General features: G+C 44.3%; 1 protein-coding gene and 1 long non-coding RNA gene across 3 annotated transcripts; one reads left to right on the forward strand and one right to left on the reverse strand.

Moving 5' to 3' along the window:
* Positions 1-1094: 1094 nt before the first annotated feature.
* KCNS2 (potassium voltage-gated channel modifier subfamily S member 2) lies at positions 1095-6036 on the reverse strand. Its single transcript, XM_068184157.1, has 2 exons — positions 5892-6036; positions 1095-5351 (listed from the first exon to the last, which is right to left on the reverse strand). The coding sequence occupies exon 2, from the start codon at positions 5312-5314 to the stop codon at positions 3881-3883; it is 1434 nt and encodes a 477-aa protein (XP_068040258.1). The 5' UTR covers positions 5315-5351; positions 5892-6036; the 3' UTR covers positions 1095-3880.
* A 6110-nt stretch (positions 6037-12146) lies between these two features.
* Positions 12147-15729, forward strand: LOC137470596 (uncharacterized). Of its 2 annotated transcripts, none has more exons than XR_010997154.1 (3): positions 12147-12992; positions 13082-13173; positions 14443-15729. It is a non-coding gene; the product is annotated as an uncharacterized lncRNA (long non-coding RNA). The 2 variants fall into 2 exon arrangements; XR_010997156.1 differs by having other exon boundaries at positions 13085-13173.
* The last annotated feature ends 258 nt before the right edge of the window (positions 15730-15987 follow it).

Raw genomic sequence — 15987 nt, forward strand, 5'->3', positions numbered from 1 at the left:
AATCCAGATTCTCTAACAGTTTATTCCTTGCAATAAAGCAGGTTACCTCATTTGAAATATTACCACAATTCTCATTTAAACGATACAAAGCTCTCAGATGAAAGAGAGTAGGCACAGCATTTTCACTGGTGCCACAAAAGTGACTGTCACAGGCAGGAGGAGCACAGGCCGATGCAATGTTCTTCAGTGAACTGCACATCCATACTGAGCAGATTCCTGACCACGGAAATTTTCCAACTCTGGAGAAAGTGGCCAGTTAGTCCTCTCATCCTTCAGTTCTGACCCAGTGGTGTATGGAAGTGCAGATGCCCTGCTCTGACACAGCAGTGAGTGAGGAAGTCTGGCAAACCTACTGACTGTGCAAAAAGTGCCCCACCTCTTCTCCCCTGGGAGGCTTTGGAGAGATTGCATTTTTTTTTCAAAGTGTAATGTAAACATTTTCCTGTACTTTTATTTAATGAGAGATAAGTTTTTGCAGCACTTACTACACTGAGCCCTAGGATAGACATTACTTCATAAAATGGTGGGAAAGCTGTGCCCTGTCCTTCCTTACCTAGATATTTTGGGGCAGCTGAGATAGCAACATTTCTTAAATCATTAAATTGTTAATCTGCTCAGTGAAAAATTCTGTTAGTCATAAGCAAATATTAAAACTGCTGTACAATACTGTCCAATGCTCAAACATAATAAATCTAAGCAGAAGTAATGCAAAAAAAGGGCTACATCCCCTAGCATGGTCAGGAGAACTGGACTTGCAAAAAGAAAACTAAAAGGAAGCTTGAGAGGTATAAACCTGTGAAAATACGTATGTAAGGCCATATGGTTTCTGTCTATAAATACACTAAGAGGAAAATGAAATATTTAAGCTAAAGAACAGTGTTGGCAAAAGAAAAAAAATACTATATTGGTATAAAGCTGTCATTAATAAAATTGTGCTAAAAGTTGTGCAAGCCTTGGAGAACAGCACAGCTCTGGAATGGTCTTCAGGAGGAGGGGGCAGCGAAAAGCAACTACTTTTAACATGGAGTTAGTTAAGTTTATGAAAGGAATTCCTGTGCACTGTGTAAAGTAATTGCCATGATAATAAGAACATCTTAAATTTCAATACTTTATTTATTTAGTGTCTTTGATCAAAAGCACTTATATAAAAATGCAATAATGAAAATTCCTTTCAACCAATACAATAAAAGTTGGAATTCCTTGGGTATTTCATTTTCTTTAGTAGAATGCAATTTGGACATGTTCCAGTCAATATTTGCAGAAATGACAGAACATCAGCTCTACAAATAATAATAAATCTAGAACATAAGATAAGCTATAGGTTATTGAAATGATGTGTTACAAAGTTAAATCCAACCTTTGCAATGTTAAACTAGCAACAGCCGAGGGAATCTGTGGCTCTTTGGCAAGTCTACAGGTCTCACCAAATAACTCCTCTGAAAGTCTCTGGTTTTCAGCTCTGTAAATCTACTGTTTATGAAACTGAGATAAAACCACTGCTTGGAGCTGAGTTCTCCAAAAGCCCCAACAAACAGACGGAGTTTGCAGTGTCCTTTGCATCCGTGAGAGAATTTGCCACCCTGGCAGCATGACTGGAGGGTATGTGCTGCCCATGCCCACCTCTTCCTCCCCTTGTTTCTTTCTTGGTGTTTCAGTTCAACGAGTGACCTCACGCTGCTGCTGCTGTGTGTGTTAGGTGGCTGTTTGTGGGCGTGTCATAGCTTACACACGTGCAGTATGAATCAGGGACAGGAGTACTGAATTTATGCCTGGGAGTCAGCACAAATTGAATTGAACCAGCCCTATCCAGAAGCCTAAACCTTAGCAAAATGTTTCTGGTTTGGACACCGAATTCAAGTTATTTAGGTCTACCTTCAGGACCATGTATACGGCACTTTCAAATTCAGGGACAGCAAGCAATGGCTTGCCAATTGACTTTTAACTTGTGCAGGCTGTGTTGAAAATTGGTAAGGTTGGAAAGGACCTTTTCCCCTCACACTTCATGGCCTAAATCAGCTACTGATGTGAGGGTGTTCAACAGAAATGGGGTGGGGGTAAGTTATTTCACACTCTATATTGTCATAGATCATTGGGCAAACAGAAATCTGATCCTGGGTGCTCAGCTTTCTGTTTTTTAGGTGGAGCTGATACAGTATCAAAAGACCCAGACCAAGCCTAAATGAGGCAATTACCTATTCATACCATATTTGCTTTATTTTGTTGGTTGAGCCGTTTGTCATGAAAAACACAGTTTTCCAAACAAGACAATTTCAGCTTTAGTATTTTAATTTCTCTTCTTACTAGCTTGGATTTAATTTCTGCACCTCTCTAGTCTTCCCAAGTAAAACAAAAAAAAAAAAATAATTGGAACATTATATGTAATGAATGTGATGGAGAAGCAGTAGGATCTGAAGAGAAATACTGTTCTGCCCACTGAGTGCCAGTAGTGTTTTTTCTAGCACAGAAGTAAAAAAAGGGAAGCAGTGGCTTCTGCCTGTTGACTACAAGTGTTTGATCTCTGTACAATTGTGTAAGGGAGGAGACTGAGCACTCAAAAAACAACTCTATCCAGATTCATTATTACTCTTGAAATCACATATGATCTGTTCTCTCATGTTGTTTTTTTAAACAAGTTTATGCCAGCCCTTGAAAGGATTAAAATTGACTATATCACAGAAGTAGGTAGGAGGATCTACCCACAGATACTGCAGTATTAAGCTCTTTATCTGTTCCCTTCTTAGGCCCTTATACTCTCCCTTAGCTGTAAATTGAGAATTTCTTTCTGAGTGAAAATGGTTTTTTGCTTAGCGATTCCTTGGCAGAAATTTTAATGGAATTGTCTGTCATCAACACCTGCTTTCAAGCTTTACTGATAAAATTAGATTTTATATCTCAGCATCACATATGGCATCTTTATAATTAGCCTTTTTGCAGTATATGAATGTCAATTCCTAAAATGCTGCCTGTACTGTTCATGTGGGAATATTTCACTTCATTAATCAAATCCAAGTTTTTCATTGGTGCTTCTAATTGTTTAAAGCCCACATCTTCATATGTCTAATCTGAAAACCATTTTGATGGACTGATACAACACATTTGCAGTTCCACTGGGACTGAGCTGTGAGCAAATCCCTTCTGGGAATGGTATCCTGAGAGCTCTAGATGGGCCTCCATACCTAGAGTCACTTGTGGAAATGGAGTCTTTGAATATGTAGCTACCTGAAAATGAGGGGTGGCCTTCTTTAGAGGGCTCAGTATTGATCTAATATTGGAAACAGAGGAAGGTCTATGACCAGAAGGTTCTGAAAAGTATTATTATACATAACATTTCAGAACAAGAACACCCAGATTTTAACACACATACTCAAGAATAAGCAAACTCAGAGGTGTTTTCAGGCAAGTGATGATCAGAATTATTGGTCAGCAATATAGGTAGAAGTGTTCCTGTATCAGTGACTGACAGGTGGCTGTTTCAAACCCTTGTAAAATGCGTGGGAAGTCTTGTACTAGTACAGACACCAATATAGGTGATAGGTGATTTTTTCATTACTCATGTCACAGCTGAGAATTTTTATTCCACTTAGGTACATTCATTTCTCTGCTCATATGAGAAAATGCACAAAATAACAGATCATCACTATACCACTAGCACTAATGGCATGGAAGTGGTAACATTTGTATGGAAAAGTCAGCACTTAGTACTCTTATGCAACAGGATGAGAATGTGCAAACTGTTAACTTGTAATAGAAATGTCTTCAGTTTCTCAAGTGCAAAGTGCAGTGTCAGCAACACTATCTTCTAGAAAAAAAGACAAATAGGAAAACATTTATAAACATAGCTCTTGATAGCTCTCATGCAAACTGCTGTCAGACTTGTACACTAATGCAGTGAATCATTCAGGCTCAACTCACTGGGGGTACTCCTGCTCATATTGGTCAGACTGGCCATAAGGGATTTAACTTTATAAGCATAGTAGTCCCTTAAGTTGACAGATGGAACTTCTTTCATGCCATCACCAAAATCACAGCTTCTCATGGCGCTCTCTAACTGCTTCTGACGCCTATAGAAGTGGGAGAATTTATTAAAGATCAGTGTAATGGGAAGCACTACCACTAGGATACCAGCTAGGATGCATGCAGATGCTGTCAGCTTGCCAGCAGTGCTCCCTGGCACCACATCTCCGTAGCCAACTGTGGTCATGCTAACAGTAGCCCACCACCAACAAGCAGGGATGGTGGCTAACCCCTCATTGTCTTCTTTCTCAATGGTATAAGCCACTACTGAGAAAATGGAGATGCCAACAGAGAGGTAGAGTAAAAGAAGCCCCACCTCTCTGTAGCTGTACTTCAGAGTTGCTCCAAGAGACCTGAGACCTGTGGAGTGTCTAGCAAGCTTTAATATGCGGAAAATCCTCATGAGTCTCAGGACTTGTGCAACTCTGCCTAAATTTGCTAAAGTTGGACTACTTTCTACCACCAAGTTGACAATTAATGTAATATAAAATGGAAGGATAGACATTAGGTCAATCAAATTCAGGGCATGCTTGAAAAATCTTAAAAAGTCAGGAGCTACTGCAAATCTTGCCACCAGTTCAAAAGTGAACCATGCAATACCAAAATGTTCCACGATTTCAAAGCGAGGGTCTTCCTCGGTGTTCCCGTTGCTGTCAACAATCTGAAAGTCTGGGAGGCTGTTCAGGCACATGGTCACAATGGAGCCCAACACCACCACTATTGAAAGGACACTGAAGATGCGGCTTAAAACCGAGTACCCAGGATTATCCAAAGCAAGCCAGAGCTGCCTCCTGATGTTTCCAAAGGGCTGTTTGTCAAATTTAGAGGCATCATTGTAGAATGCCAAAATCTCATCAAAAGAAGATGTTGTACTTTCCTGGTCACTTTGTTCCTCCCATTTCTCTTGGTCTGGCTCCATTTTCCTCCCATGGTAGCTATAACTGCAGCAGGAGTCTATAAAGAATTCATTGATTCCCCAGTATTCAATCTCCTGGCTGAAAGAAAAGACACAGAGTTCACCCATCACATGGAGCTTGCCAGTGTTATAAAAATGTAGCACGTAAGGAAAGAGCTCGGGGTTCCTGTCAAAATAAAATTCGTTCTTGGTGTCATCATAGTCATCACAAAGCTCCAGTATCGACTCCTTTGAGTGGCAGCTCAGCAATTTGCCCAGCCTGGTCTCAGGGAACCTTAATAATGTGTTGGATCTCATCTTTTTCTTAAAGCCTCCAACGTTGATGCTGATCTCATTGTCTTCAAAATTCGCTTCAGATAAAGCCCTCAGACTCTGCCTTGTCATAGTGAGCTCCTTCCAAAGGTGGGTAGGGAATGAAAACCTAGGATACAATTACACAGAAAGTTGGCAGAATGAACAAATTTACAGCATGTTCACCTATTTATGTTTTCTTTCTTTCTTTTTCTTTCCTTCTTTCTTTCCTTCCTCCTTTCTTTCTTTCTTTCCTTCTTTCTTTCCTTCTTTCTTTCCTTCTTTCTCTTTTCCCCTTGTTCACTCACTTTCCCTCCCCTTTTCTCCCTCTGCCCCCGTCTCTCCCCCTTTCCCTCTTTTCTTTTTCTCCACCTCCCACTGAAGACCTTGAGGGAGGCTCCTTTGTTCCCGCGGCAGACTCCTGTCCCTCCCCTCGCCCTTCACCTGGGCTGCGGCTGTCGCTCCCACCAACCCCCGTTACTCACGACCTTTCTGCCACCGGGGCCGCGCGGACCTTTCATTCCCTCCCGCCGCTCCCGGCCCCGCCACACAAGGAGCCCCGCCGCCGCCCGGGGTCCCGTCCCACGCCGCGCCGCGGGGGCCGGAGCCCCGCTCCGACCCGCGGGGAGCCCGCCCCGCCCGGCTCCGCGGCTCTCCGCGCCCGCCCTACCTGCTGCCTCAGCGGCCGCGGCCCCCCGCCGGCGCGCCCTGCTGCCCCCGGCCCCCGCCCGCCATCGCCGCCGCCCGCGGGGGCCGCCAGGGCTCGCCTCGCTGCCCGGGGCTGCCGGTGCCGGGGGTGGAGCTGGTATCGGGGGGGTGCCGTGCCGGTGCCGTGCCGGTGCCGGTGCCGGGCAGGGCAGGGCAGGACAGGACGGCCCCGCCGGCCGCGCGGTGCTGAAGGGACAGCGGCCGCCCCGCTCAGCGGCGGGGGGCGGCGGCACGCCCGCTCGTCATGGCGACGACCCCCGCGGCTGCCGCCCGCCCCCGCCGCTCCCACCTACCCCCGGCCCGACCCCGCCGGCAGCGATCGGGCCGGGTGCGTGGGCACCAGGGCTGCGGAGGGGCGGCCCAGCGGAGCCGGTGTGCCGAAGGTGCCTCCGCTCGCTCGCTCTCGCTCTTGCCCCCGCGCACCGGCGGCAGCGGCGCCGCAAACTCGGGTTTCCTCCCCGCCGCGATCCTGCTTCACGCCGGCTCCGAGCGGCACAACCTCCCGAGGGGGGACGGGGGACGCCCACCCGCGGCCGCAGTGGCTCCGAGCACCCGCGGACCTTCTGCCGAGGGGCGTCGCCCGCCCCCCGCCCCTCTCCCCCTCACCCTGCCGGGAAGGGACCGGGGGAGCGGGTGCCGCTACCCCGCCCGCCCATGGCACCAGCGGGTCCTCGCTGTGGTGCCTGAGCAGAGTCCCTGCGGAGACTGACAATAGGAAAGACGGGGACACTTGTCAGAGCAATTCGGTGTGAGGAGAGCGGAGCTGAATGTTGAAGCTGCTCGTCGCCCACGCAGTCCGGCTGGGAACCCCCGACCTCCGCACACAGCCCTGCCAGCCATTTCGGGGGGGATAATCGTGAGCGGCGGCACCTCGAGCAGGACGGGTGGGAGGGCTGACCTCCTTGCGCTGCTGCTCTTGGTGGATAGACTTTTCGTACTAGCACATGGAATAGTGTCCATGTGCTTGCACATGGTCAGCGATGGCAATGTCCCTGCCCACGCTGCAGGCGACTGGGAAGAAATCTCCCCTCTGTTGCTGAGCCAGGGGTGAGGCCGAGTTTCTCGGGGGTAAGCCTGATCGTGGCAATCCCTGCGCACCTGACCCCACCCTGAGCAGGGCCGGCTGTGCAGAGCACAGATGCTCCGAAACAGGCGCTTTATGCCGGGATAACCCACATCGTCTCCTGCCAGCTGCCTCGTGACCGCCTCTCACTCGTGGTCCCATACATCTGAAGTCCAGCTCCTGGACTGCTGTCAGTGCTGTGTAGGGTTAGGATGTGCAGGGGGATGAAGACTCCTCTCTTGCTTCCCCCAGCTCTGTCAGAGCGCTGAGCACTCCAGCCCTACACATCACCTTCGGCTTGTTCCTCAAAGCCTTGGTGAGGAAGAGAGGTTATAACGTCCAAGTCCAGCCACAGGTGAGCCTCATTTACAAGAAGCCCCCCAGTATTAAAGATCAGCCCTTTAAGAGCCCAGGAAATGAGTACGGACATGGAGTGGAGTAAATAAGTCCTGGTGTATGCCACTGGCCAGGTCTCCAAGAGCCTGCTCAGCTTTCTTACCTGGGGTGTCGTGATCACCCCACCATATCCCACCAAGGCTGGTGCCTTGTGTGGCCAAAGACTCCACACCTCTGGGACACTCCCACAGCAGTGTGCGCGGACCTACAGCACCCTCAGCCCCCCGGAGATGCTTCCGACGATCCGTGCTCCAGTGATGCCACGGATGGTCTCCCTGCTCGCCTTTTCTTGGGTGGTGTGTGCTCTTGCTTTGCTCTGCTGCTGGTGAGCGCCGCCTGCCTCCCTTTCCTGCACATGCCCTGGGTCAGGGCTCTGTGTCCCAGCATGCGTCACTGCGTGTCTGGTGACATCCCAGGGCACGCTGGATCCACCTGGAATTACGGACACCAGGCTGCTTTCCTGGCCAGGGAAAGTGCTGCTCCTCTCAGCCCGGTCCCTTCAGCTCTTCCCCTGCTGGGAAGTGGCACGCAGGAGACAGAGACTGCACATAGCAGGGAGGAGGCTTTGCAAATGCAGTGGCGAGCTGCCCGTTTCCCTGGAACAGTGGTGTTTCATGTCCAGAGAGGCAGCTCTCCTGCTTCCCGGTGGCACTGGAGCTGTTGTGTTTGTTCGTGAGAGCCGCCTCCTCTGGCTCTGCTGGCAGCCACTCACTGGGGAGCTCTAATTATACTGGCTTTTAATGCCTGGGGCAAGGGGTAGCAGGACTGGGAAACCACCACGTTAAAATTTTTGAGTTGGATGCCCCACTACGTTCCCCAGGGCTTGAATAAATCACAAAACTTCTCTATTGTAATTTCCCACTCACTCTTAGGAGAACAAAAATAACTCATATTCCTCAGTAACATTACAAGGAATAGTGAGCTGCTGCTGCTGGAAGTGCATTCAAGCGACGTCTGTGTTTTTCCCTCAGCTCTGCTCTATTCTGGGTAGCTAGTGGGGGCTTTAAACATATTGAAACGTCTTCAGCAAATTTGTAAAAATATAAATTATTTTGTTTCTTATTCTTAAATTAAATATTTCTCCCTAATGCTGCTTTAGAACAAACTAAGTGGAGATATATTCAGAGGATTTCCAAGCTTTTATAGATTGTTCTCACCTTCTAAGTGACTTGGCTAAGAAAAAAGGGTTATAGGCAGTCTCATTACTCATTTATCAATCTCTGATTTTATCTGTACCTTGGAAAAATTGCTGGTCACTTTTCTAAATTGCATTTTCTCATTAAAAAACACATAAGGATACAGCTCTCACTGGTCTCATATAACTGCTCCTGTAATTAGGGCTAATAGACTTAGCCCAAGCATTTTGCTAATAAGGCTAAAATTATTCCAGCTCCCAAATTAGTAATCCAAAATCCATCTGTTTTTTTTTTTTTGTGTTTTTTTTTTTTTTTTTTTTTTTTTTTTTTTTTTTTTTTTTCAAAGGGCACACTCTGTTCCATGGACATATAAGAGTTACTGTTACTGACCTAATATTTTTGCCTTTCCCAGCAGTAAATACAGAAAAAATTGCTGTGAACACACTATCACTGGTGTAATCTGAGGCAAAAGATATGTCAAAAGAAATCAGGTATGTAATTTTTGCACAAAATGAGCTTGTGATGTGTCAGATAAGAGCACATTTTGGGATGCACTGATAATACACCAAATAAATACAAAACAACACTTTGTTTACACTGCCTTGTGAACATTTCTTGGACTGTAGAGAATGCAAGAGCAGTGCTGAGGTGGAGCTGGGCTGGGAGCATAAGGAAGTGTGAAAGAATTGCCTGTTGGAGTGGAGAGATGAATGAATGATTCATATAATCCTAGGGCAATATTACAAAAGCTAAACTAACTTTGGGTTTGGTGGTTATAGTTTCTGACTGAGACTGTATGAAAGACAGGACTTGTTTTATTGGTACACATGGTACCACGTTATTTAAGGAATATGAGAAGGTGCCAGTGCTGTGTAAAAACACGGCATGGGTACAGGTGCCCTTCAGGGCCAGGGAGACATGGCAACTGCAGTGTCTGACAATACACCCTGCTTGGGGTTTGTGGTGAACAGAACTGTGAGGGAATGTGGAAATTATTGCCATCCTACTGACCGATTCAGTGTAGGAAGCTGCTGCCTAAGTAGCCATGTCCTCAGACAACATCCCCTGCCCAGTCCCTGTTGGCTGCCCCACCACCACTGCAGTGAGCTAACACTGCTGGGGACATGTGGCATTCTGTCCTGCAGGCACGACACTACATCTGAGATGCATTGTCACCTTTGGAAGAAGTGGAACTGCTCCAAAACTACTAAATCTACAAGTGTTAATGAAATACTGAATTGGGTCTAAAGGAAGTTATGGGACCAAAGTCATTAGTTGTATTGGCATGGTGAATATGGTGAATTCACTTTGAACTTGAGGACACAACTATCTATTACACTGAAGGTGGAACTTTGGTCTGAATTTAATACTTACTGAAAGGTTTGCCTCTGTCCCCAGGGCCAGATTCAAATGTACATTCTTGTTGACTCTTTCCTTTTGTCCCAGACAGATTGGAAAATCCCGGAGTCTTAATGTCTTAGTTTAAGATAAATAGATAAGACCTGCTTTTCTTTCCAAAGAAAAGGTGGCTGAGACCTCTCTGTGTTGGCATTTCTACTACCACAACTGTTAACTGTGGCCAGTTAGTAAGTTTAAAAGAAGTAAAAATAGCTTTGCACATCATGCTCACTAAATACAAAAAAGGACTGTTGCAGAACATTGCCAAGTTTATAAGAATGAAGTTGAAAATGGATTTCAACAAATTCATAAAGATTACATCCATTTCTGGATATTTATCCAACTAATCTGAGTACAGCCTCAATTTGACAGAAATCTGAGAGAGAATATTGCAGAAGAGGGACCCTTCTAAACACATTTTATTCTTACCTCCCCCATGTCAGCAAGGTAGCCACTCTCATGATGCTTGGTTCCTGTCAGTCTGTGGCCAGCCTTTTCTAACTGGAAGTCTAATGAAAGCTGAGATTGTCCCTGCTTTTTTCATCATTCTCAGACTCTCATAACCAGAGGCAGAAAAGAAGTGCCATTTGTTTATGAGTCTGCTCACCCTGTGAGTGCCCTGACAGACATGCCTGCTTTTCTTAGGAGGCAAAGGCTTTGCACAAGCTCTGTGGCATTTGCAGTATAAAATGGGGGAAGGAGGAGAGTCACTTTACTAAGCTGTAAGTTTACAAGGCAGTGATAGCCATGTCTGAAAACAGACCTTCACTGTGACACAGTGGAACTCAGTGGACCACAGAGAGACCATCTGGCAGCTGAAGAAACTGAACCATGTACTGAACATGAATGGAACATTTCCTTTTGTCTGACAGCACCTCAACAGAGTGGCAAATACTGATATTTTGTGGTGCTGTGATTGCAGCAGGAGCATTGGAGTTTTACTGTGATGACTGTGGTATTCTGCCTTTTGTTGTGAGTTGACCTCCTTAGTCATTGCTGTGCCTGCTCCACCTGATTCTTGACTCTGAGGGACATGTGGGAATATTTGCTTCTGCAAGCCTAGTGGGGAGCATTGTCTTCCTTAATTAAATCACTACATCCCAGAATCATGGAATGCAAGCAAAAAAAAAATTATTAGATAATTGTGACTTTCTTTTGGATAGGTTGTAGAATTTCAAAACCTTCTGTTCCCTACTGAAAACTGATGTCTGAGATGGGGAAATGAGCCATACCTACAGACCCCCAGACTCCAGCTGAGCTGCAACAGTAAGCATTGCCAGTAGCAATGGGCAGTGGGAAAGAAGGGGTTTTAGACCTGCATTTTTGGATGTAAAGACCAAATGCAGTGCAATGGTCACTTTCACAGTGGCATGTGTTGCAGACAGCAATGGGCATGGCCTCTAATATTTGTATGAATGAAGGAGGGGAGAAAGAGGATCTTGCTTGGATGCAGGTTATGGCTGTTAGTTCTAAAATGTGACTAAAAAGCCTAATTCTGTTCTGTCAGTCAGCTGACATGGAGCATTTGAAGGTTATTTTGCTTGCATTTTGAACTTATTTATTTGGAACTTATTCAAGTTCCTACTTGGAAACATAGTATTCAAAGAAATGAGAAAGCCCCTTCTAGCTTACAGCTATTTCAGTGTGGGAGGAAAACTGATTTTGATTATGAAACCAGCATGCAGAAGGGCAGGAGTAGCTTCTAAAGCTGGGTGACCCAGCCTCACAGACTGTTCTTACTGTCAGCACTGAGCAGCAAAATGGCCATGTCGTACTTTGCACAGGTTTGTAACCTCCAGGCCAGGTTGTTCAGTGTTGCAATGCTGGGCCAGCTCCAATGTTGTTACCATTGCCTTACATGTGGATCAATATTATCTCCTTTCTTCTTCCTGATGTTTTTGGGGCAGTTTGGTGCTAGGAGATTCTTAGCTAATCCCATGTTTTTCAAATAAATGGGAGCAACATTGAAATTGTGTTGGAAACAGCCAGAAGAGACTGCTTTTGCTGCCAAACACAAATTCTTAATCCATTGACTCTCTGTCCTAACTCCTTGTATAAGTTTCTGCTGGGTGTCCAAATCTTCTCATCCATATAGTCACCCCATACAGCATACACCCAGGCATGACACCCGGCTCACTGCCCTTGCCTTTTGTTGCCCAGTCTCATCACTAGGGATATTGGCAAGGATGGACTGATCATTTCGTGGCCAGCACATCCACAGAGTGTGAGGCCAGTCTGCAGTGCGCCAGGTAGAGCTTGGAATCATAAGCACCTTTACTAATCTTAAGACAAATTAGAGGAATGTAAGAGAATCTTAGTCTTCATCTGTCCAAATGTATTTATTTTGCAACTGAAAACCTTAATGCCCAGCTAGATCAATGAGTGAGATAAAACAAAGAAGCAAAGGAAATGGAAGGCAGCATTCCCTGCACGTCCCAAAGGTTGTTTCTACAGGGAGAGGGCAGAAGATGTGCTCTTTGCTTTTCATGTGTGAGTTGCCACTACCATGCCTCCCTGACTGCCCAAACAATGACACAATAACTTGGTGATACAATATCTGGTCTCTCTTGCCATATTCTAGCTTGAGAGAAAGCTTTACTGGATCTTCAGATAAGGCCATAGAGATTTAACTGGAAAGATTTTGGAGAGCTGACTTAATTACTAAAACCCAGTTCTGACCACAGAAGACCATCAGGGGCTCCAGCCTCCTGCATCCCAATATTTGTGCATCTGAGCACACATTCAGAAGCTCCTGTTTCTTGGCTTCTAAACAAAGGTCTCAGCTTCTTAAATATGAAATGTTAGCATTGTCTCTTTTTTATGAAGCCACCCAACATCAGATCCTTTGTTTTATCTTTGTGTTACTTGTAAAGGATTTAGTTTGCCCTGAGGGCTCTGGTGGTCACAGTTCTTCAGTATCCACTTTATTCACGCTGGTTGCTTCATCAAGAGAAGAGCAAAGTTTACCCCTGAAGTCAGCCTGAGTGTGAAGAAACTTAAGGGTCTTGGGTGACTAAAGAAATAGCTCTGCATGGGTCTGAAAAGGAGTGGTCCCAAAGTGACAGTACAGGTATATCCTTTTATATGCAGCCTAGCATCACCAAAAAGGAGCAAGTGAAAGTACATCACACTTAACTGGCTTCCTGAAGCTTCCCAAAGCAGGTTCTGTGAATAATTTCTCTCAGTTTGTGTGAACCATTCGCCACTGCCTCATAAACCACCATGTGCAGAGTTTGCCAGCTGAGATAAAGGTAAATCAATCTCTCCTTGAAGCACACTATGTGGAAGATATATGGCCATCACACGCTGCCAACAAAATATATTTTTGTACTGTTATTGCCTCCAGCAGCTTCTTTTTTCCCCTTTTTTCCTCTTTTTCCTTTTTTTTTTTCGGTGTTTTTTTTTTGTTTTGTTTTGTTTTTTTTGTTTTTTTTGTAACAGCTCAAAGAGAAAGATTTGTGCTGCACCAAGCCCTACTGGGATGGAGATAGTGGTTTGGGTTTTTTAAATTCTGTTTAGTGAAAAACAATCAGCCTTAACCATATATTCTTTAATAACTGCATACACAGCAAAAGGAATTTAAAAACTTTTTCATAATCTGCATAATGCTTATGTCCCATTTTTTTAGAATGGGTGCCCTCCACCCATTTAGAAATACTAACAAATGATTTGTAGTAACAGTCTGTCTCTGAGTCATTCACTGAAACTTTGCCATGGCAGTACCTTGCTTGAAATGTATCTCAAAAGGAATTTGGTCTGTAATTTATCCTAAAGGTCAGATTTGCCTACCTAAATATCTGATCAAGATTCTTATATGCTTCCAAAATTATTCCGGTTATAAAGAGGCCTCTCACTATTGGATGAAGGATAAAGAAACTATTTCCTTTGGATTTGATTCACCATGATATTTTTGGATCATATTTAAAGCAAGAACAAGCCAATTAAAAAAAAAAAGATCACCAAATAAGACTGTAATTAATGTTTCCCACTGTTCTCATTGCTATCGTGGAACAAAAGGTTTTAAAATTTCTGAAACATGTTGGGACATCTGTGCTCAGTTTCTATACACAATGCAGAAAGTCCAAAACATCATGGGAAACCTAATTCTGAAGGGATGCCAGTCCAGATCCATGCTCTGAAGAATTTCATATGGTTCAGATCAGTTTATAAAAAAAGCCTCTGAACTGTTTTATCCTTAGCTAACATGATTTTAAACTTCAAATTTTTAACCTCTATTCAAGAAAGCACTTAACAATATGCTTAATTATAACCCCCTCTGGTTTTCAGAATCATGCTTTTCTTCAGTCTCCAGGAGTTTGTTATTCCTATAATAAGGAGTGAGAGGAAATAATGAAGTATTTTTTTTTTCAAGATCATATACTATAGAATTATGAGAAAACAGCAGTAATTTAAATTTCACCATTTGGTTTACTGACTGATTCATTTGGTATACAGTCAAGTGAGGGCCAGCATGTTGTGAGGAAAACCTGAATTTTGTTTTATTTGTTTTTCTTTTGAAGCTGCTGCTTTGTGAAACAATTCTGAAATTCACTGCAGTCAGAATATTACACTAACCAGCTGCAGATCAAAGACTTCACTGAATCTAGGTCAGGTCTAATTTGTGAAGCTCACAGAGTTAGTCACTATGGCAGCTTTCTGAAAGGTACAGATGGAGAATCCATGAGCTGTGGGAACAGAATTATGGGCCTTCTTCTCACCATCAGTTTTAATGCAGTTTGTTTTATTTCCTTTTCCAGGAGTTTCTTTTTTTAGAGTTCCTTGTAAAAGAGAGATTAAATGTGACAGCCACATCTGTTTTAGGAAATTCCTGTGGAGATATCAGATTGGTAGCTGGCTCAAGCAATGTTAAAAGTGAATGCTTCTGGTCTGAGCAGGTGGTCTATGAACGTTATGAAAAATCTGTAGCCTTTTATAGTGACTTTTATCTCAGGATCTCAAAGCACTCTGTAAATATCAGTTGATCAAATCTTACAATATCCCTGGGAGGTGATCACTGTAATTGAAGGGAGTGGGTTTTATGGCTCACAAGTTTGCTGCTGGCTGTGAAATCCTATTTGTGACTCACACAATCTGCCACGAGTAGAGCAGATGTATTGCTGCTGTGCCTGGGTATAAGAGCTGCTTGAGAGGCAGCAGTGCCTTTGTCACTGGCACACATGTTTTCCTTTCCTTCTGGTCTGCTTCACTGTCCCTTGTTCTCCCATTCTCATTTCCTGGTACCCCCTGTCAAGTGACACTGCTTTTGTAAGTCATCTTGAGCAAATATTTTATGGAGAGTGCTTGACATAGATGCATGCTCTGCAGGTTGTTTTTCTGCAGTTCCTAAGACAAAACAATGATAAGTGAGATGTACTTCAGCCAGTCTTTTCCCAGGTGTAGTGGGAGAAATGCAACTGGGCTCTTCCTTTGCAGTATTGTTGGGGTTAATTTAAATGGGTTTAAAATTTAGACTTAGCACCACAGAGACCACACCAGTAGCCAGAGAACATCTGTCTGAACAAGCCCCAGCAGACAGGAGAAGCTGTCTTGTAAAGCATTCCTCTCTGACCTACAGATGGGCTGGAGCATAGGCATCACCAAGGGCAGGTTTGCTTCAGTGAATATTACTTTTGTAATTCTCAAGAAACAATGAACAGGCTTATTTCAGAGTCCAGTCATAATATGAAAAATAATATTTGTGTGTTGGCATCCACATATATGTGTGTAAGCACTGCTTATGTGGTAACCACTAATACTTAGAATTTAGGACAAGACTTTTATACAAAATCTTGCTGTGGTTTGTTTGGTTGGTTTTGGTTGTTGTTTTTTGTGGTTTTTTTTTGGTTTGGTTTGGTTTTGTTTGGGTTTTTTGTTGCTGTTTGTTGCTGTTGTTTTTGTTGGGGTTTTTTTGTTTAATTTTTTCTATAGCAATAGAGAATAATCTGATGTAGAAGATACTTTGACTTGCACTCAACATACTTAAAATTCAGTCATATTCTAGTTCTAAGTGTAACCTCTTGGGATGTTGATGTTTGGGCCCTCCAAACACAGTGTTACTTCCTTTA

The sequence above is a fragment of the Anomalospiza imberbis genome, chromosome 1, assembly GCF_031753505.1.
Source record: "Anomalospiza imberbis isolate Cuckoo-Finch-1a 21T00152 chromosome 1, ASM3175350v1, whole genome shotgun sequence".
Lineage (NCBI taxonomy): Eukaryota > Metazoa > Chordata > Aves > Passeriformes > Viduidae > Anomalospiza > Anomalospiza imberbis.